This window comes from Ictidomys tridecemlineatus, chromosome 12 (assembly GCF_052094955.1).
Source record: "Ictidomys tridecemlineatus isolate mIctTri1 chromosome 12, mIctTri1.hap1, whole genome shotgun sequence".
Lineage (NCBI taxonomy): Eukaryota > Metazoa > Chordata > Mammalia > Rodentia > Sciuridae > Ictidomys > Ictidomys tridecemlineatus.
In genome coordinates this window covers 41,116,666-41,139,883 of record NC_135488.1, presented here as the reverse complement: position 1 = coordinate 41,139,883, position 23,218 = coordinate 41,116,666, and the positions used below count along the sequence as shown (strand labels likewise).

At 43.6% G+C, this 23,218-nt stretch overlaps 1 protein-coding gene and 1 pseudogene across 2 annotated transcripts in view; one reads left to right on the top strand and one right to left on the bottom strand.

Moving 5' to 3' along the window:
- Nucleotides 1-23,218, top strand: part of Nck2 (NCK adaptor protein 2) — a 143,519-nt gene that overhangs the window by 93,034 nt on the left and 27,267 nt on the right. Inside the window, exon 3 of one of the 2 annotated variants that reach the window (XM_078028726.1) lies at nucleotides 6,179-6,417. In XM_078028726.1, the coding sequence (XP_077884852.1) occupies nucleotides 6,192-6,417 (226 nt within the window). In that variant the 5' untranslated portion in view covers nucleotides 6,179-6,191. Of the gene's footprint in view, nucleotides 1-6,175; nucleotides 6,418-23,218 lie in introns of both variants that reach the window. The other variant, XM_078028725.1, reaches the window with a different exon arrangement.
- Nucleotides 19,081-19,626, bottom strand: LOC101977515 (EKC/KEOPS complex subunit TPRKB pseudogene; annotated as a pseudogene).

Here is a 23,218-nt window from a genome sequence, read left to right as displayed (position 1 = left end):
AGTTGATTAGCAACACATAATTCCCCTTGGCTTTGGAATCTAACATGTTCAGGTGCTGAGTATTAGGAGGTAGACATCTCTGAGAGGCAATTATTCTGCCTACCACATCTAATAAAAGCTTATATTTGAGTTTGTTTCCATAATTTGGTTAATTGCATTCCCCACGCCCAGACATGAGATACTGGTATTACAAAAAAATCCTAAGGATCCTTAGTGAAGTAGATTATATTATTTGAATAATCCAAACTATGTGTTGAAAATCTAGGGGTGACTTTTTCAAAACATGATTCCAATTTCTTCTCCTGCCTGCTCACTCTCTATATAAATTATTTTCCCACATATATAGACCAACATATTGTGATGTGTCTATATATACAAACACACATAATGCATTTTTTTTCTGAAATTTTAGGTGAGTATCCTGTGTTTTGTCTACCTGTGCATGGACTTTAAATTGAGTTTAAGGAATCATATGCCATCTACCTGAGGTTTATATTGCAAAATGGGACTGGAAGTTTTTAAAAGCTGTATGAGTGTTTTATGGGCACTAAGTTTGCCTGGAGGGCAAGATGAACCTGGTGTCTGCTGTCTTGTGATCCAAGCCTGAGAATAAGTGTCACCTACTCTGAAATACCTTTCCTGGAAGCTAGGTACAGTGGTGCATACCTGTAATCCCAGTTACTCAAAAGGCTGAAGCAAGAGGATCTAAATTTGAAGCAAAAGGGCCGACTGAAGATTCAAAGTTAACATTCATCTGCCAGATTGGTCTTCTCTGTGGAAGGCCATAGTGGTTAGTCTGGTAGAGGGTGAATGAGGCAGATGAATGTTAACTTTGAATCTTCAGTCTACCTTTTCCCTGAGCTTCCATTAAACCAGGAAGCTGAAGCCTCAGTTGCTATTGTGGACACATAATGAGGCCTCCCAGACCCGTAAGTGAACGGGTCATCTCCTGTCGCACTAAAGACTCCTTAGGAAGGAACTCAGAGGCCAGAACAGGATAGTAATACTGATTTCTATGGATAGGTCAGGAGAGGTATTTCTCTCTTCCTTCCTCCCTTCCTTCCTTCCATTGTTGCACTGGGGATTGAATTCAGGGGCAGCCTACCACTGAGCTACAGCCTAGCCCTTTATTTTTTGAGACGAAGTCTCACTAAATTGACCAGGCTGGCTTCAAATTTAGATCCTCTTGCTTCAGCTTTTTGAGTCACTGGGATTACAGATGTGCACCACTGCACCTAGCTTCCAGGAAAGGTATTTCAGAGTAGGTGACACTTATTCTCAGGCTTGGATCACAAGACAGCAGACACCAGATTCATCTTGCCCCCCAGAGAAACTTGGTGCCCATAAAACACTCAGCAAATCCTTGTTAAATGATAGAAGAATTACACAGAATGCGACCCCAACCTTAGGAATTACCCTGCTTTTTTTTTTTTTTTTTTCCCAGAGTGTCTCATTGACTGCAGTTGCCATTCTTGAGGCTCTTCTGTGCCTAACAGCAAGCTCAGGACTTTCTTTAGAAGCTCCTGAGTGAGTCATTATTATGCCACCTGGTAGGAGAGGCAGCTGGGCTAAGCAGAACACCAGCCCTTGCCTGTTGAACATACAGCCCCACTGTCCTAACCACATTGTCCTGCTTTCCCTAGCATCTGGTGTGCCTTTTTGGGCAAGTATTGCTATTCCCTCTTACAAAATAAGCTCATGTCAAAGGTGGACTCACAGTGCAGTTAAGTTTAGAATCTCAGATCCCTGACTCCTCTTCTGTTCGCCTTTATGACCAAGCAGTTTAGCTTGGACCCTTGATGTTGTTAAAAGTATCTGTGACCACTTAGGGGTGTTGTGCCAAGAACTGGCTGTTATGAGAAATGTGTAATCCATAAGATACAGCTAATGGGAATGCTTTTAGAAAGAAAATAGGGTCCGAAAATAGGATCAGTGTTATTTCAGGGGGTAGTGAAAACTGTTGAGCCGAAAATGTTATCTGTTTTATTCTGTTTGTTCTAAAACTTCTTCCATTGAAGACTTGAAAAAGCAGCCTCGTTTGTAAGATTCTCCAAGAGCTGATTTGTTTCAGCGTAACTTGGGTTTTTTGCCAAGCTCTGTTCTAGCACAGTCACCTGACATAAAAGATGTGATCTAGCTATAGAACATCAGATTTGCTGGCTCTTCTCTCTGGGAGCTAGACCCCAGTGATAAACTAGTTGTAGTTAATGAAGGCAAAAATTAAATTGTCTTGACCTGTGTAAGCTGGAGAGAGAACCAGAGAACCATACATTATGCTTTGGATTTGACCCCTATGATTCTATCCTTACTGTCTCTGATTTAAATGTTAAGTAGTTATTAGAATGTACATTTCAGACCTCTTTTTTTTTTTTTTTTACCCTGTTGGGGCTTATCCATATTGGAGATCTAAGTCTGTTTGCATGTCTATTTTATTATGAATAGTGACTCATCTCCATTTGCTTCCTGTTCTGGTGCAGCCTATCTAATGCCACAGCAATTTATTCTTGACCCAAAATACCATGTTTTCCCCGTTGGACTTCTAAGAAATACCTACCTGAAGCTTCAGGGGGATTTCAACTCTTGTCCAGCATGCAAGACCCTCCAGAATGGGCTTCCAGCCTTTCCAAGCCTTGTTGGCAAAGAGCTGAAAGAGCAGTTATCTACAGGCCTACAGAAAAGATTGGTTTTAATTTTATCGTATCTGTGCACGGCTACACTCAGAATCAGAACAAGGAACCAATTGGATTGGTTCCACTAGTTCACTGCAGAAAGCAGGACCACCAAGTCGGCCTTCTGTGCAGAGGGCTGGGTTCACCATGGATTTGGGGGAGCATGGCTTCCAGAGGCCTTCATATGTCCAAGTGAGTTGATCTTAAAGGGCAAACGCACAGCTATACCAGTGGGGCTGTCTTCGATTGGCTGGCGTGCGGGGGCATTGTAGTAAGGCAGTTGTTGATTGGCTCGCTCACCAAAGCGCCCTCACTGGAGTTAGGCCATCGTTGATTGGTGGACTTCTCTAGAGTGAGGCGGTTGTTGATTGGCTGGTCTCGGAAGCCATTTTTATTGTTAAAGAGGCCGTCGTTCATGAATCCGAATAGGGATCCATCCTGCCGCGAGGGCCAAGGAACAGTCGTGTGCTAGGGGCTTCGGTACTTGTCATTCCCAAGTGACCTAGAATCTTAGATTTCCTGGGTGGGAATAAGCCTGCTGTACGACGGGACTTGACGGGACTTTAGACCTCCCAGCCCCCACCCCCCCAGGGAGCTCCTTCCCACAGATCTGGGAGCAGCAGACCTGGGCTCCAACCCTGGCTCTGCCCTGGCCCAAGTTACTGACTCCCTGAGATCCTCAGCCTCTTACAAGAGGGCACCTCTCTGACTTTAAACTGCGGGTGCGCAGTGTTCTCAAAATTAAACAAGTTGAAGCAACATTTTCTGAGTTTTTCCTAAACCAAAGGAACCTTTCTCCCCCATTGCCACTGGCAGTGTGACCCCTGGGATGCGTCCTTGAGGTTTTCACTGATGAAAACCAGTGAACTTGTTTTTCACCTTCTAAAGCCTGACAGTCACTTGGAAGGTTCCGATTGGCTGGTGGTAGAGGTCAGGCAATGCTGTATTTTATGTTCCTATGTGACGTGCAGTATGCATTGAATTGGATTTTCCCAAGCCACTCCTTATTTGCTGATCATGTAGAAAAAAATTTTTTGATAGCTTTTGTTGCCTAGATCATGATTGGTCTCATGTGATGGGCTGTTATTGTTAAAAAACTATTTTAGAAATTGTGTAATTAAGAAGCATAGATAACGAAAGTGTCTCTGGTTTAGACACAAGTATTGTATAAACTGCCCTCTGGGATATTATGTACATATGCGTAAGATTTACCTTTCTCCTTCCCAAAAGGTTTGTTATCTCCAAATTTGGAAGTTGACCTAGGAAAGAGATTATATGTTATTTATAAATGTCTTTTAGTACAGTGTCATATCATTTAAAAATGGTAGTATCATAGGTTCCCTCCATAATCCTGAGCTCAACTCTATAAGATGAGAACTCATTGAGGAGGAAATGGGGTTTATTGAGCATCTTTTCTTCATTTCTTCTTTCCAAAGTTTTGGGAACTGTCTAGACAGTGGAAGGACTGAATATTGATTCTTTTCTGCTGAGAGAACACTCGCCCATCTTTTACCTAACACATGAAGCTGCTGAAAGTATATTCATTTAATTTATTCTGGCATATTTTTGGTATTTATTACTTCCCATATTGATTTTACTAGATACATAGTATTTTTATTGTCTTAATTTTGGAGTACTTTAATATTATGTTCACTTTTGATGTTGGATATCTTATGTCTTGACAAATGCATAGTGACATATGTCCACTCTTATAGTATTAAATAGAGTAGTTTAACTGCCCTAAGAATTCTGTCTTTGCCTACTCGCCCCCTCCCCCAACCCTGGTAACCACTGATCTTCCTACTGTCTCCAGAGATTTGCCTTTTTCAGAATGTCATATAGTTGGAATTGTTATTCATGACATTTGTTAAAGGACTGTAAGGCAGACTTTATTTATGATGACAACACAGTGGAACTTTGCAGTTGAGGAAAGAGATTGGGTTCAACTCTAATAAAAACCAGGAAAAGGCCTGGGGATGTAGCTCAGTAGGGTAGAGCACTTGCCTCACACGTATGAGGCACAGGGTTTGATCCTCAGCACCACATAAAAAATAAAGATATCGTTTCCATCTACAACTAAAAGTATGTATATAAACAGGAAAAGTTGAGCATGTATAGTTAAAGGCTAAGAGGAAACTTTGTGGGAAAGGTAGGGTTCTGGCATAATGGACCTAAAAGAATTAAACAGGCCAGGGCAATCAGACATCATATGGAGAAAGGGGGAAGATGAAGATTCTGATCAGAGAGTGAAAGTGGGAGGTTCTGTGAAGATCAGCTCAGCAGGATTCTTGCTAACACTGGGTGATACAAATATAGATATAAATATATAAAAGTCAAGGCCTGTTGGGAAAAAGATTCAGAGGAGCCTGACCACAGTGTGATCAGTGAAAGCCTGTCAGAATCATCTAGTATGCAGGCTTCACAGATTGGCATCCTTCACCTAGTGAAATGCATTTACTGTCTTTTATTTTTAAATATTTATTTTTTGTTTTTGGTTGCAGGTGCACACACAATATCTTTATTTCATTTTTACGAGGTGCTGAGGATAAAACCCAGTGCCTCATGTGTGCTAGGCAAGCACTCTGCCACTGAGCCACAACCCCAGCCCACATTTAATGTCTTTTTGTGGCTTGACAGCTTGTACTTTAGTGCTAAATAGTATTCCATTGTCAGTATATACCTCAGTTTTATATATCTATTCACATGCTGAAGGACATCTTTACAACTTCTAAATTTTGGCAGTTATGGATAGGGCTTCCATAAACATCTCTGCTCAGGATTGTGTGTGAGCATCATGTTTCAAGAATAATTTACAGGGAAGTTGTAAAAATAGCACCGAGCATTCCTGTATACCCTTTGTTTAGTTTCCACTCATGTTGTAATGTTCCATTTACGTTAACATTATATTAACTTTTCCACTTATGTTGCATTGACAAAACCAAGAAATTAACATTGGTATATTACTGTCACTTGGACTTTATTCAGATTTCACCAGTATTTGCACCACTTTCCTTTTTCTGTTTCATGATCCAATTCAGGATACCACATTGCCTTAACACTGCATTTTCAATTTAATTTCTCAGAGTAGTTTGGGTGAGTTATATTGATTAAGCACATTCGTGGTGACCTCAGCATGTACCCAGAAAATGAATGTGAACTTATCAGCTATGAGGAGGTAGAGTTATTTAATCTAGTGAGCACATTTAATAATAACATTGTTATTTAGAATGATTTGCAAGCTTGTATTCGGTTTTGGTGGAACATGCAGGATTCCCAGTGTTCAGCAAGCAGTAGCGCAGGATTTCTTTAAGCTTGCTTTTTTAAGCAAAATAGGAAAGCTTGTGGAAAGAAGGTCATTTTAAGGTTGAGGCCTTCCATATCCTGGAGAAAACTGGTGGCAGAGCTGTAATAAGAGCTGTCATGGCCTGATTTTTCAAGTTGGTCAAAGGATGATTTTTCAAGTCGGGTGGTCCTCTAATGAGTTTCTCCAAATGTTTTGCTGGCAGAAGGACTCCATGAAAGATGACAGAAGAAGTCATTGTTATAGCCAAGTGGGACTACACTGCCCAGCAGGACCAAGAGCTTGACATCAAAAAGAACGAGCGCCTGTGGCTGTTGGATGACTCCAAGACGTGGTGGCGGGTGAGGAACGCAGCCAACAGAACGGGGTACGTGCCGTCCAACTACGTGGAGCGCAAGAACAGCTTGAAGAAGGGCTCCCTGGTGAAGAACCTCAAGGACACGCTAGGTGAGTGGCCCACGGGCGGGAACCCAATCACAGCCAAGCCACTGCCTCAGTGGAGAGCAGGGGATCTTGTGCACTTCGAGGGAAGACGTTTCCTCTTTCTGATCGTTTGATTTTGTTTTTTAAAAAGATCTGTTTGAAATGTTGACATCTTCCTAGTTGCCTTTTCTGAAATCTATTAGAACTAAGAGATCAAAATGGAGAAATACGTTGTGTGTCATTTCCTGGAGATTTTAGAGTTTGGGGTGTTATGTAAACTGACACTTCTGTGCTTTGGACCCTTGCACAGGTATCTGTCTCCCTGCATCAAAATTCCAAAGGACACTGAAGTGGAATGACCACCTCCAAAAATGTCCTCAGGGCTGACTCTGTCATTCTATCCATCACATCTTCTCTGTCCTACAAAATTCCATCCATTTGGCTTTTAGGCCTAGAGAAGGAAACAGCAGAAACGTTTTCCTCCCTCTCGGAGATTGATGGTGTTTCATGGCACAGTCCCAGGCACTGTTGCTTAAGGGGAAAGCTAAGGCAAGTAGCTGTGTGATGTCCGTGGGCAGGTCCAGGAGCTCTGTTCAGTTATCACCTTGCCTGGTTCTCTGTCTTCATGCTGCATCCTTTCTCCTGCTGTGTTAGTCTGTGTTATATCACTATAATGAAATAACCTGAGACTAGGTAACTTTCATTTAAAAAAGAGAGAGAGATTTAATTTGGCTCTGAGTTTGTAGTACAAGGTTGAAGGCTGGATCTGGCACAGAACATTACATGCCATGAGACAAGAAATGTGTGCATACGTGCAGCTGTGGGTGTACATGCACTTTTTGTGTGTGTGTGTGTTTTCTAGTCTGTCTTATAAGGTCACCAGGATTCAATCATGGGGCTCCACCCTAAGGAATCTGTCTAATCCTAATCATCTTTCAAAGGCCCCACCTTCTAAACACCGTGGTAGGATTAAGTTTCCACCCTCCTGATACCATGTTGTGCGGATTAAATTTCAAAGACAGATCCTTGGTGGCCCTACTAAGACTACATCTAAATCCCATCACTGGGCTGAGGACGTGGGAACTGCCACTTCCCATTGTGTGACATGGATGATGTCTAGCCTTACCTTTGTGTGCACATTGGACTTGCTTGCAGTAGTTACTGCTTCAGGTTATCCAAGAAAATAATTGTGAGGGCTCTTTTGAAGAGTAACTGATCTGAGCTGACATTTTAAAACCCATCGTCCCCTCCTTAAGTGAGTACAGAGTTGTTTACCACTGGTACTGCTAGGTTTTCACTTACAGGCTGGCTGTTTAAATAGTCGGTATTGTCACCTGTACAGCTTTATTTAGGTCTTTCTTTTTATTTCTAACAAATAGATTTACTTCATTTTGAGGGGGATAGTAAGGAATACATGGGAAAACTGAAAAGAAAATGATACACCAAATGTTGTCAGTGTTGCAAGATGCTCATCTTTCATTTTCTGCAATCTTGGAAAGTCTGAGCTCTCTGTTGAGAATCATTTAAAGTCTTCATTTATTGGGTAGTGTTTTTGTGTTATGGTTTTTCTCATGCCTTGGAGAGAGAAGTGAGATGGAGAGCTTTGTGTGAATCACACCAGGTTAATGGCCATCAGATTGTGAGCCTAGTGTAGAAATTCCATTTTTTCATTAGGAGTCTGGTTTTTTTCCACTGAATTCTCTGCCCTTTGTCTTTTTTTTTTTTTTTGTCCTAAGCATGGCATATGAAAGAAGCACTCTTTCCCCACATTTGTGACTCTTTTCGGGGGCCCTCAACCACTGAGCCACATCCCCAGCCCTCTTTTGTATTTTATTTAGAGGCAGAGTCTCACTGAGTTGCTTAGCATCTCGCTTTTGCTGAGGCTGGCTTTGAACTTGTGATCTTCCTGCCTCAACCTCCCGAGCTATTGGGATTACAAGTGTGTGCCACCAAGCCCAGCTCTATTTGTGACTCTTAATTAACTCTGTGGTAAAGAAATGATGGCAGAGGAGTAGATAAATACTTTAAGATTGTCTAGAGCTTAATTTATTTTTTCCAATTTCAAGCTCTCACAAAGTACCTTCCTCTGGTGGTCCTAGACATTGTTGGCTTATTTTGTCTTCTTTTTTTTTTTTTTTTTTTTTAACTCAGGATCCTAGTAAAGCATGAAATGCCAAGAAATTGGTAGGCAATAAAATAAGGCAAGGCACGCTCTCTGGGTTATCTGGAAGTTCTTTTTGAGCAGCATATCATTTCCCTTCTTGGGTTTCTCAGGACAAAACATGAGGTCACAAATTGAAGCTGTGGGTCTGTACCCTCTCCCCAGTGTGTTTAGTTTGCCCTGAGATGTGATCAGTTCAACACGCCTTTGTACACCCAGGCTCTCAGACTGGATCCACAAGCTCGGCCTCAGGCCTGGTGCTGGCCAGCTCCACTGTCCCTGACAGATGGCCACCCAGCTCTGCTGGAACACTTAGACTTCTAGAGTCAGCCAGTTCCATTTTTGGAGAACGCAGATTGTTAGAAAGCTCTTCCTTAAATAGAATCAAATTTTTGCATTTCTTTAACTTCCTCCCCTTGGCTCACATTGTGCCCTCTAGGGCTGAGCTGAGCAAATCTCTTTTTTAGAGTGACAGTTGTCCTGTGGGCTTCTGCCTTGATTCAGGCGCACAGTTCTTTGGAAACATTTGTGTTAAGCATCATATATTGTAAAAATACAGACAGAACTATGTTTTGACCATTTATGTTTATTAGTATCCATTGGTATTTATAGCCTCAAGTCCCTTGGGGTCAGTACCCCATCATCAGGGTAAAGTAGCCCCATATTTAATGTGTTTCTCATTTGTGACTCTTTTTGGGGGGCTTTATCATGTTCACCGAAAGCTTGCTATTTGTTTGACAAGGGACCTTGTTATTGCTGTGTGAGTGTTTCATTGGTCCTCTCTGAAGCAGGATCAAGTGGAAGGGGAGGCCCCCTAATCTGAAGTCCCCATGTGGAATGACTTCTTTCTTCATACCCTGACTTCCACCCAAAGCTTGAGACGAGAAGAAGGTTGAAACCTTTCTGTAAATCCCTTGCCCCCTAGTAATCTCTTTTGCAAAGATTGAAGCTAAAATATCACAGATTCCTATTTAAGTATTGTCACCAATGTACCCTCAGAATGACAGTGTGATTTTTTTTTTTATAGACCACTTGTGCAGAGAGCAGAAATAATCTCCTCATACATTGGGAATAAGAGCAACATTGAGAACCATACTGCACACTCCAAGCTTCTATTACCTACTCATGGTGTCATCCACATTTGCTTCATGGGAATCCCACTGATACCAAAATCCATGGTAGGATTTCCCTGGCAGACCCATGGTTTGGAATAAGAAGCTCTGGACACCCCCCCACACACACACACACACACAAAGTCACAGTGTTATGTTACAGTAGCAGATGATGGCAGCCCTATACAACTCCTTCCTGCTCTTGTACTCAGAGACTGAGCTGAAGTTGGTAATGAACTTAATTTGTTACTTATAATACTTTGTTAGAGCAACTTGATAAAAGCAGTACCTTTAACAAAAAGATCTCTTCTCTGACAAAACCATTAATATTCTTTTCCTTTAACAATTTATTATTGAATAAAACAATATGAGCTCTTATTTTTATACAGGCAAAACATTTGCACACTGAATCTCCTCTCATATTCAGCTTATGGTCATGAATAGTCAAAAGAACTTTTCCACAGATAACAAGGAGCAATTGTCAAGAACAATTTCTGTGAGCAGAATCCACTTGATATCTTGAAGGGTGCAGACTGCACAGGGCTGAGCTCAGCAGTGGGCGGTCCCAGGCTACCAGCTGGCCTTGACAGTACAACTTAACTTATAAAATCCTGTGAGCTGTGTGTTGTAGAAGCACCATGCCAGATCTTTGGAGGTGGAAAGATGCTCCCAGAGAGGTATTTTTCAAAGACTTCCTTGAAAGTTACTGAATAGCAGTTTTTAATATCAAGCTGATGATACCAGCTGGAGTCCACCACAATCCTAAAGGCCAATTCTCTTTTCAATGGCTCACTTGGGTTCCTGGGAATGACCATAATCAGGAAGTTCCAGTTCCATTTATAAGCTAATGGTATCTTCCTCGGGAGGGTTTGCTCAGAAGCACACATGCCCACTGCTCAACACCTCTTTGATGTCTGTAGCCAAAACTGACCTTCTCTGGTGGTTGCTGTTTTAGCATCTACTCCAACGTGACCATCAATAAGGCCAACTGAAGCCCCCCAGAACTCCCACCCCAGTGATTCCAAGCCAGACCCTGGAGCACAGACAGGCTGCTGAGATAGGCTCCCTAGTGGTTGCCCACCTAAAAAATAGCCTTTGTACTGGTTTGAGCTTTGCTTTTGGACCCAGAGTCGGGCAGTTTCTGTGGGAGAAGTTGATGCAGTTATCAGAGGTTGGGTTTGACTTTGGCATTGAACTGATCAAAAATGCAAAGGAGTACAGCTGTTTGATTCCATGATATGAAGTCCAAAAATAGCTAAAGCAAATCCTTGGTATTAAAGTCAAGATTACTCTGGTGTGAGGGGAGGAAGGTTGTGCCTGAGGCGGCACAAGGGTCTCTCAGTGGTGGTGTTGCTCTGTCCTTGGATCCACCTGGCAGGTTCGTAGACACACCTCCACACTGAATACATAAGCTATATGCTTATTTCTGTAGCTGCATTACTTCTGTTTTAAGAAACTTGCTTCAGGAGAGTATCAGTTCAAAACACCACCACAAGATAAGGCGGTTCAAGTTGCCTTTTTTGGGAGGAAGAGGAAAGAAATGAACACACACATGCCTACACACATTTTCTCTCCTCGAAAAAGAGGTGCACAGTAGGATGGCTGCTATGTTAAGTCTAATGGAGGCAGAGGAGGGACAGAACTCACAATTGCAGGGAAATCCTATACAGAAGGAAGTTTCCAAACCCAGACTCTAGGAGGGCTCAGAGACTGCTGAGCAGGGAAGATGTCTTTCAGGAAGTGAATCATTATTGAATGTGGCTGCCTAGTGCCAACATCTGTCTCACAAGTCAGATGTTCAGGGGCTCTGTTCTTGAGGAGCTGCTCAGGAATCTGTGAGGCTCTGTGTGTCTCAGAATAGAGCAGCATAATGTTGCTAGAGCATCAAGTTCACAGCAGGGAAGTAGCTGATGAGGCCTGTTGGGTAGCAGGACTATGCAGGCAATCCCTGGGGGCTGTGTACAGGAGCTGAGCCAGATTTGTGCAGAGGCATTCCAGATCCTTTGCAGGGCTGAACTAGGAATGAAAAAAAGTGCAGGGCCAGGAGATAAGCATCCACTGGTCCAGACAGGAAACCCAGACGTAAAGCAGGACAGGCAAAGGAGTGAGTGGGTAATTTGGCAAGAGGGTAGGCACCATGTGAGGAGCCATTAGGAGAAGAGGAGTGTAGATTGACCTCTGCTGCCTGCTTGTGCATTGGGGGCAAGGTGACATTTACCAGGATGCTTGCCTCTCTCAACCCGCTTGACCATTCTCTGCCCTTTGACTTATGAGACATGCTCAGGGCTTTGTTGCTGCTCTTTAGAGGAATGAGGAATTGTGGGCCAAGTGGCCAAGGAGGGTCTGTCCTGGTGCAGGAAGCCTGTAGGCACAGGCAGGAGCAGTGTACACAGAAAACCATGGAACGCTTTTAAATGAGTTTCCCGTGAAAACTAAGGAGACGTATGCCTCTGTTAGGAGAAGAGAGCAATTAGAGTTGCATTCATAGTGACTTTTTGTACCTTTATCAAGTCTGATTTTAGATTTGGGGCAGACTAATAAATGAATTCCCCATTTATATAAAAAATGAACACCTGCCTAGTTGTGCGTGTATTTGAAGATGGAACATGGGGCCTCTTGCATGGTGCACATGCTCTACACTGAGCACTAGCCCAGACTGAACCTGCCTAGTTTTAACAATAGATATCCTTAGAGCGTTTTTAAGCATTATGATCACCTAGTCTTGAAGGAACTTTGTCCTTCACATATACATTTAACTTCATGTATTGGTCAAAGGAAGTGTGAATGTTAAGCCTGGTCCTGAGCAACCCTCTGGGGAAGAATGCCCACCATGGGACTGGGTGCTGAGTCCAGAGGCAAAGCACTTTCTGTCCTCTTGTGGCCACTGACTTAAAGCTGTACAGCTGTTGGTGCCATTTATTTTTCTCTCATTTTAAAGCATACCCGTTTTTCACAAAAGGCACTTACTCTAAGTGCTTTAGTCATACTCCTCAATTTGTCTTAAGATCAGACTGGTCTGGAATTTTCTGATTCAGGGCGCTGTCTATAGAAAGTAGTAGGCAGGAACCAGAGTGGCAGGGCCGTAGAATGGAATAGGAGACAAGCTCTGCCCCGCTCACTAGCTGCAGGCAGCCCTCGCCTGCATTAGATAATCATAGTAAGAGCGACAGCTTGGAATTCATAGAGAACTTTGCCCTTCACCTGGCAGCTTACCCTTACATGCATTTTTCATATCAACAATAAAGACTCCAGAATTTCATCTAGGAAGGATTTGGGGATGTCAGGCAGTGGTAAGGGGCTCTTGAGCCTGTGTTTCATACTAAGCACGTCAGTGTGACTCAGATCAAAAGGTATAGGTTTGCAGAATTGTTAAGTAAAATGCTTTTTATTACATTGTACGTGAATTTGTGAAAATATCTTTCATATATTGTTCATATCAATGTAGGTGATACTACCTCAGGCTTGCCTTGATAGCATTGCTAATTACAGATGAGAAAATTCAGCCTGAGAGTGGCTGTGTGGCCACCGTAAGATCTCAACATTTGTAGTTAGGAGGCCCAGAGAGAACTTCAGTTCCAATCTGAACCTTTTCTACACCAAGTTGGCCGTCTAGATTAGAGGGCAGGCCTGGTTGTGCATCTGGTGGGAGACTGTTCCAGAGGCAGCACTTGCAGAACGCTGCAGTGCCACGATCCTCATTTTGGAGGAGAAGCTCAAGCCCAATTTGTGAAACTTGGGTGGTGATAATGTATCAGTGTAGAATTCCCAGGTCCAGTGAATGTCCTTGCTCAGTGAATGTCCTGCTCAGTGTGATTCTGGGCAGAGGCTGGGGATGAGTCTTCAGAATCACTCAGGGATGACATGGGGTGGCATGAGTAGTCTCACCAGCTTAATCTCAAATGGGTCAGGGCAAGTCACATTCTTTGCACTTCTTATACCCCTTCTCTGCATTAAAACATGGATGTACCAAGGAGTGACTTAGAGATCCCCCCAGGACATAAAGAGAGCTCATAGCCCAGGAGGTATTGTGACCTGGGCTTCCAGCTCTCTGGGGACATTTACAGTGCTGCAGTGACTTAAGTTTGGTATAAGCTTTTGGGAGATCAGAGAGTATCCTTGAGTATCTGCTGCTATTGGACCTAAAATGTGAGGAAAACACCAAATGTCAGTGTGTCCAGCTGGTTCTTCCTCAGAGTAGTTCCCCACTACCTGCCTCAGGATTTTCTCTAATTATTGAACGCTTGTCTCCATACCTCCAGGCTTGCAAGTGAGGAAATCCTTGCTTCTTGCTGGACCCACGCAGACTGTGCTGAGCCAGTTCCATCTGTGCCCTTGGTTTTAACAGAGGTAGGGTAGGGGTCCCTGGGGAGCTCCTGGGCTCCCAGCCTTCTGTGGTTGCAGAGAGAGGTCAGGGAGTTCTCTTTTTGGCATTCCGGGACTGTGGCTCTGTCATTGTGATCATAAATGTTCTCACGGGTCTGAACAAGGGCAGAACTGTTCAGGTCAGAACTGAAATGTGGGTAGTGAATGCCACAGCCTGGTTATTGTGGAAGCCAAGTCTGAGTTCGGGTTGATTATTCTTCTCCCCGTCCTCTTGAAATCCCTCCTAAGCCACTGCCTTTCTGCTGAGTGACCTTTAAAACAATAACTGAAGACTTTGAAATGGGGTGCCGGCATTATGTAGGGGTCACCAGTGTTACAGGTTATGTTTGGATCAGACATGGGGGCCTGATCTGGTATTATTTTGTCTGTTTGGGATATGAAAGGAGATTAAGGTCTTGTCCCTGACTATCTGAACTTGTGATATAATTGGGGAAATAATAGTGGCACAAAGTAGTCCTCATTCAAACTGTACCACTGTCGCTGCCTATCTCAGTGGATGCTAGGACTGAACAGCTTAGTGTGGCACCTATATATTCAGAAAGGAGCATGACATAGTGGTTATGAGGACTCTAGAGTGTAGAATACCTGCATTCAACTAGCATTTTGTCACCTGCAGGTTGGTTGACTTTGGGTAAGATGTTGAGCTCTAAGCCTCATTTGCATGATCTATGAAATGGGCAAAGTGACTGCTTGTCTCTGTTTTGAAAATTAAGGGAGGTCATTCATGTAAAGCATGACTCTGGACAGGGTCAAAGCTCACAGAGTTGGGGTTGGCTGACAAGGGGAGCCTCAGCCTGGGCACCTGCTGTCCATTCACATGGCAGGGTGTGTGGAAGACACTAAGTGAGCCTGTGGACTCGATTGGTGGGAGCCCTGGGGAGGCCTCAGTGTTTGGGGCACCCCGCATGGCACGAGCCCTGGCCTGTAGACTTGATTCGATTTGAAAAGGGAATCCCCAAGGGTTTCCACTTGGCTAGTAGAGATGACCCTGGCATTGTGTGCTGGGCATCCTGAGCCTAGCCTTCAGTCTGGGACTGAGCCTATCAGCAGAGGCTGGGGATGAGTCTTCAGAATCACTCAGGGATGACATCTTCAGCCCTGAGCTCAGCAGTGGGAATGGAGGGTGACAGAGAAGAGGGGATTTTTTGAAGGAAAACCCCGGGACACTGTGTTGATTGAGTATGGGACACGTAGAAGGATCAGTCACAGATGACTCAAGCATTTTGCTCTTGAACAAACAGCAGAAAGACTTAAGAGAATTAGGGAAGCAGGAAGAGAAACTAGCCAGGAGAACAGGTCCCCTGTGAGTTTGAACTGAGGGCAGGACACCAGTGGACATGACGAGCAGGAAGCTGCAGGTCTGGATCTCAAGCTCAGGGGACACACAATTCCCATTGTTGTTCTAACATCCTATCTTAGTATACCACAGACTGGGTAATTTATTTTTAAAAAAAGAAGAAGAAGAGAAAGAAAGAAACTTGTTTTTCACAGCTCTGGACGTGGAGAACTCCTAGAATGTGGGATGATATCTGATGAGAGCCTTCCTGTACTTCATCTCATGGTGGAAGGCAGAAGGGCAGGAGAGCAAGCACCAGAGAGCCAAGAGGGAGCTGCTTTTGTAACGGGCACACTCTCATGGTAACTGATCCACTCCAGTGAGCACACTAGTCCGTTGATGAGGGCAATTAACCATTAGTGAGGGCCATCCGTGGCCTGATCACCTGGAGGTCCCATCTTGCCACACTGTTACATTGGGGATTAAGTTTCCAACACATGAGTTTGGGGGACACATTAAGACCATGGTACATACTTCTGTTGATTCAGAAGTTTTATTTTTGTAAATGAGGGAAATGACAACATGGTAATGTGAACATAGAAATGTTGTTACCTAGCAGCTGCTGCAAAGACCTGGCATTTCTGAGGCAATGCCTTCCTCTTATCTTGAGGAGTGACCTCAGGCCTCCTGTCTGCTTCTGGGTATTTTCCTGTCCCCTTTGGACATGACTTTGGCCTACCAAACCGAGAACTTGTGAACTTTTAGGAAAGATCTGTGACTTCTACCTAAGGTCTTAACCCTTCCCCTTTTCTTTGCAAATGGATGACTTTGGACACAGTTAATATCCATAGTGTAATACTACTATGAAGAGACAGACGGGAGGAAAGAGTTGGCTGGTCAGAAGCCATCGGTGCTGCCTTCCCTGCACGAAGGCCCACGAGAGACCTGATGATAACATCTGTGCCCTCAACCAAGGAGAGTGTGGTCCCACCCTGAAACAAAACAAAAAGCTCATGTAAGCAGAAAAGCCCTAGCCAAATCCCCCATTGGGGTTTTCTTGCATTTCCCAATAAATGGACAACAATGATCTCGTTCCTTTTGAGCACTGAATTTATATCAGACACTGCTCCAGGTTCCCACACACACTTCTTCACTATAACCCTAAAAGGCACATAATAGTAACTTTGCTTTCATGTAATGACATTGAGACTCAGGAATTAAGTAATGTCCCTGAGAACATAGCACAGTATGTGAGGGGATTGAAACTTGAACCCATGTCGGGCAGACTTCAACCCCTGTTGTTTAGTCTCAGGAACTGGGGATTCAGATTAGGGGAAGAAGGAGAGAGATAGCACCTACTTTCTTGGTTCCTGCATGACATTGACATCAACAAACTCAGTCACTCCCTGGCCCTCGCCTGTATAGTTGATTATTTGTGCCCTTCCACAGCCTGAAAAATGCTTGAGAACAGCCCCTTCAGTGAGCGTGAGTCCTGGCCCAGGGGATTCACTTATTAATAACGATGCCTGATTCTTTACTGCTGAGGTGAGCAGGAACCTTTCATTCAGATGACTCAGAAGCTGAGGGTCCCAGGGACACACCTCCTTTTTCATGATCGGATTTGAATTCGGGCAGTAATCCTGTTCAAGACATACGTGTACCGATGGTGCACACCTAGTGTCTCAGCCATCTTTGCCCTTCAGGACTTCTTTTCATGACCCCAGTTTTTGCAAACAGGCATTCCCCAGGATCATAGGCTCTGAAATGCCTTTGTTTTACAAAACTATCAGGTGTCCCTTGCCTTAAAGACAGGCAAACTTGAAAAAAAAAAAAAAGTAATATATGGAAAAGCATAAAAAAGAAAGTGAATCTCTTGTGATCTCATCACTCAGAAATAAATGAATGCAGTTGGCCGGGTACAATCGCATGCACCTGTAACCCTGGGGGGCTGAGGCAGAGGATCATGAGTCAAAGCCAGGCTCAGCAACGGCGAGGCACTGAGCAACTCAGTGAGACCCTGTCTCTAGATAAAATACAAAATAGGACTGGGGATGTGGCTTGGTGGTTGAGTGCCCCTGAGTTCAATCCCCAGTACCCCGCCAAAAAGAAATAAATGCAGTTAACATTTGTGTCCTGTTTTCCCAGTGTGTGGGCACATGTATCAGCAGGATCACATTACAGATGACTGTTATCAATATTGACAGTTAGTCCAGAGAATACCAGGCTTTTTACAGGGTGCTTGATCCTGGCACTTGCTGGGAAGCCAACTCTTTTCCTTGAAAAGTTTGTATTTATGGAAGAAAAAATTCCAGTATCTTAATTCTGTATCAGATGTTCAGCTTTTCCAGAGTATTGTTTTATTGTCTCTTCAGCACGTGAGGACAGGGACTCTGGCTTCTCAGAGTTGCACTTAACACCTCAGGTTTACTTTCTCCCTTTCCATTGTATCATCTACCATTGTGTGAACATGAATTAAATATAATGTATCATAATTTAGCATTCATTACCATTCCGTCTTGTGAGATGGTTCACAGTAGAAACAGGCTGTCGCGTAGATTGTAGAATACTATGGAAACTTCAATAGTGGCCGTGTGCCAGCCACCCAAAATAAACCCGAATTGTTTTTGTATATAATAAGCTTTCAAGTATTTAGAACCAAAAATGTAAAACAACTCACAACAGATTAGTGGGTGGATAATTAGAGAGAAAATAGAGACAGATTGTTTCGAAAGAAATTACTAATGGGGCAAAAAAGCCAGAAGAGACTGTGAGAAGTGGCGGCCCGGGTGGGGGTCCATACCTTATAAAGCCATGAGAAGCAGGTGTGGAGGTGATTGTGGGGTGTGTGAAACCCAAACTTGTGTGTCCAGGAGTGCCAGTGGGCACTAGTCTGGGTGATAACCCCTGGTGTCCTGACAAGGGACAGAAGGTCAAATCAAGTACAGTGGGCCCACGTGTCAGCAGATCTCACACCTGTGGATTCCAGCAACTGCAAGAAGATTGAAAAGAGTCTGGAAAAAAATTGCTTCTGTACTGAACGTGTCCAGACATTTTTTTTCTCATTGCATGATGCCCTTAACAACAGAGTATAACAATTATTGACACAGCACTTAATATCATATTAGGTGTCAAAAGCCATCTTTTCAAACATCAGGCCCTATTATATAGGGGCCTTGAGCATCCTAGGATTTGGTATCCATGGGGGAATCCCAGAACCATCCTCTGAGGATACTATGAGATGACTGTATTTCCCAGTGACTGGCATCTTGATTGCTTTTTATCATCTCAGTCTTCTTCAGCTTTTTAAAGAAAAGAATGCCCTTCCTCACCAAAGAGTTACTCAAATTTAAGAATACAGGATCCTACACTAAAAGTTCAGCCTGGGAGTGCCAGTGAAATCTTCCTAACGCGTTTCTGACTATGTTTCCTCGTATGGCACCCCCACCACCACCTTTTTAGGTTTTGTTGATTTTTTTAAAGTGTTGGCAATTTTTATTTCCATTATATAAAAAATAAAATGTTTAAATACAAGTAGAAGACAACAAGAATAGTAACAGTATTAGTAAAACTGATAGGATCATGAGAGTTTTTTTTAATCTAATTCTGTGATTTAAAATATATATATAATATAAGAGCACTTGCCCAGCATGCACAAGATCCTAGGTTCAAAAAAAATTTTTTTTCTATTATGAACAAACTTTAATTTTATAATCGGGAAAGAAAAATCAATGTTTTTTTTTTTTAAGCTGAAAATTTCTGTTAATATTTCTAACATTTTATAAAACATCTTTTGTTGACATTCTACTAATGATAACCACCCAATAATGTCCCAATTTTTTCTTCTTGTGAAGACACTTATAATCTTTTTGACTTCAGAAATATTAGTTATTTCAGGAAGATTTTTCAGAGAAATCTGGTGACCCTCTACTTGAGATATTAGGTATTTTTGATTTACTTGTTTTTCTCCCTCTTCAACATAAACAATAAAAATTGAAGTATTATCTGCTGAGATACCAAATTTTTTCAAAGCCTCTGAAATATTGTCGTTTGGGAAAGGTTGAAAATAATTTCAGTAAACAGAGTTCTCGTCTTCATTTTTCCCAGTTAGTAGAGGTGAACTGCTTTATTTGCTGCCACAAGTACCTAAAAAGGATCAACAATCACTGAAGGATTTATCAATGCACCATCAGTGGTGCCTTCCATGGCCTTCTTTCTCAAGTCTCCAGCATTTTTACATCTTTAAATAACAGAAGAGTCACTCTGCATTCAGGAAATAGGTCCAGCTGATATGCTGACTGCATTTCATAGATTAACAGGATTGTACTGCACAAAACCAACTGGTCCTGGTCCAGCGGGGCTAGGTTTTGTCCTTATATCTAAAATGTTCCTTTACTCCATTTTAACGTCTGTTCCAGACATAAGGCTTCTGAGGGGCATTGTTGACTGGCATAGTGCTCAGTGATGACTACGGAGACCCTCGCATTGGAGCCAGGCCTCACCCAGCTCATGCTGGTGGCCCTTGTCCTGTTCAGTCCCCTGCCTTGTGTTCACATTGCTCTCTGTAGGGGAGTGCAGGGGGCATTCAAGGATTCCTGATGGCCCACGTGGGGAAGGGCTGGATGGACTTTGGCCTGAGTAGGTGGGGCTGGGAGTTGTGCTCCAGGTCATCCTGTATGTTCTCAAATGTCACCTTGTGTCCAGAAGTTTGTTTCTCCAAGATGCTTTTGCTGCCCCTTCTCTGCTTTTGAATCCATGGGCTGTGTGAATGCACCCAGGCTGTCCTGTGTTCTCCCTGCCTTTGAAGCTAGGAGGGCAGCTCCTTGTGAGGTTTTGAGGTTTGAAGGCACCTGCATTTTCTTCAAGGAAGCAGGCAGGCTGTTTGCAAGAATCTTGCTTGCTTTTGTATTTGTATTTTTTTTCCTCTTTCCACATTTTTTTATTGGTGCATTATAGTTATACATGATGATGGGATTTGTTGTTACATATTTATACGTGCACACTATATAATAATATAATTTGGCCAATCATTCCCCAGCACACCCCCTCCCTCCCCACATTCATCCCCGGTCTCTTTCCTCTACTGATCTCCCTTTGCTTTTCATGACATCCCCGCCGCCGCCACCTCCTCTTCTTTTCCTTTCCCCCCTCTAGCTTCCATACCTGAGAGAAAACACATGACTCTTGACCTCTGAGTTTGTCATATCTTGCTTAACATATGGCCTTTAATTCCTTCCATTTTAAGGGACCTAGATGGCAGTTGATTGGTCAGCTTGTAAAATTTACAAGTGGGTATTTGTAATCAGAGCACAAATAATAGTAAACATGCAGTCATTGTCAATTAGTCGTTACTAATTCAAGTTGATCACATCTGTAATGTGTAGCCGGGTGTGCTGATAAGAAAAACTCAGTAATGGCAAAAGTTGGCTATGTGATGCCCTGAAGGACCACTTGATTCCCTTGTGGTGTTTTTTTTTTTTTTTTTCTTTCAAGTATACATGGTTAGGTTTTAAAAGTGAAGTCTATTTAGTGGTCTGCACGATCTGTTGGATTCTGGAACAGGCCCTGCAGTCGTCTCCTCCAGGGCTTTTCTGTGGAAGTCAGGCAGTTGGCCTAGGCCAGGACTGCAGTCAGTCACAGCAAAGCCAGGAGCAGGCCCTTCATGCCCCAGGCTGGACACGGTCCACCACAGGCCACCAGAGCTTTGAGGCAGAGCCCAGGTGCATCAAAGCAGCAGGTAGGAAGCCCCAGGAGTTCCAGAGGACTTGGCACCTAATCCAAAGCAGCAAGAGAGCCATCAAGCTCTCCTGTCCACCTTAGCTTGGGCAATTGGACTGGTTTATTCCCTCCACTCAGACCTGTTTTGTGTTGACTGAGCATTCGCTCTGAGACATTCACAGACAGCCTTGTATCTTAGCTACCCCTGACTCCAAGATCAGGAGGGAGGTGAGACCTGTCTCCAAGGAGCATTTTAAGGACAAAACAAATGCATACACACCTCTGTCAATAAAGCCCATGTCACCAGACACAGTGGTGCACACCTATATACCTATCGGCTGAGGAGACTGAGACAGGAGAATTGGAAGTTCAAAGGCAGCCTCAGCAACTTAGCAAAGCACTAAGCAACTTAGCAAAACCTTGTCTCTAAATGAAATATGGAAAAGGGGCTGGGGATGTAGCTCAGTAGTTAGATGCCCGGTTCAATCCCCAGTACCCATCCACCCAACCCCCAAAAAAGAGAAAGCCCACCTATTCTGTCTTCCACTGGATCCTCCTCTGCCCCTACCCTAACAGTTAGCTGATCTGTTGCTGACAGTGGCGGCTGTCATTTGTGCTCCTGCTGTATGCCATTCACTGGTCTAAGTACTTTCCTCAGCTGTGACTCCCTCCTGACAACGCCACACTGCTGCCCACATCCTGTGTTAGGAAAGACAAGTGTATAAAGAGAGATGCTGTCGAATTCCAGAGGTCAGGAGCTGCAGGACATGGAAGCCAGGTTCCCAGTGGGGTCTGAGAAAGTCAGCTGAAGTACAGCTCAGCTGGGTTTTTGCCAGCCATTGCCACCTGCCTCTTCCGCCATGAACATGCTGTCCCTGTACTTGTTTTTATTTGTCACATTTCATTTTATATAGCAGGTGTAGTCTTGAAAAATTGCATGCATGCTAAACTTTTGCTCGTGGATTGGCACTTGAAGTCATGCTTCAGAATGTCACATCTAATCCGTGTCACGTCTTGTACACCCTTTTGCATATTCAAAAATGCTCATGCTCCTGGATCCAGTATATGTGTTGAGAGGTACTAAATATGTATTTTTAATTAAAAATTATAATGCAAATAAGCTATTTTCCTTGGCATCTGTGTTACTGTTTGACTTTCACATTTGTGAGAAAAATCTTACATTTCTAAACCATTTTTTTTGTTTGTTTTCAATCTTAAATATTCAGTCATATTATTTGTCTTCTGCTCACAAAGAAATGAGATTTCTTATCACCAAAGATGGAAATTCATATTATGAGATTTGGACATGGGGACCCTATGTCATGGTCATGAGGGTGGGGCCCTGGGTAGGCCTTTGCCCCAATACCTCTGTCTCTAGATGTGTCTACCTGTTGGGAAAGGTGTCTCTCCTGGCCTTTGGTACCCTCTCCCTGAACTTGGGGATAATGGCAGTCACTAGGATGTTTCACTGTAGGGTGCATATACCTTGAAGTAATAAAAGTAAATCTCTAGCTGAAGTGGGGAATGGAGAACATGGAGATGGATTGGGTATTAGTGTACCGTGGAGCCATCAGACAGCCCAGCACCTTCCCACCCTCACCAGCAGGCAGTAGGGTCTAGAAGGAACAGTTGCAGGGGGAGATTCGTGTGTTGTGTGCAGGAGGTGATGATCTACCTACTAATGCTGTGGCTGCTATTGTTACACACCAGTGTGGAAAGACTGGCGACTGTGTGTGAGATCACAGGGATGAGACTGGAAGTGGAGTTCATTAATTGAGCAGGCATTTATTGAAGCCTGTTCCCCGCTGGGCCCTGAGGCCACCACAGTGACAACAGGTGATCTTGTGGGAGGAGAGACACACAGTGAAGTGAGGCGGCTACTGCAGGGGCCCGTGGGAGAATGACCTTTAAATGAGGCCAGTCCCTCAAGGGGCATCCCATGACTCAGTTTAGTGCTATTTATAGGTCTGGGTGCTCAGCAGGTTGCGGGGTGAACTCTCCTTTGCTGTGGAAGAAAGACCTGTGCTTTCCTCAAGACACTGTCTCCCTGCTCATGTACCCAGGGCCCTTCCCCACAGCTTTGCCACCTGCCATCTACTCAGGGAGATGGGGATCCATTCTGCATTTGGAAAACATGTTGGTTTTCATTTGTAAAAGCTGGAATTAACTTACTGGGGG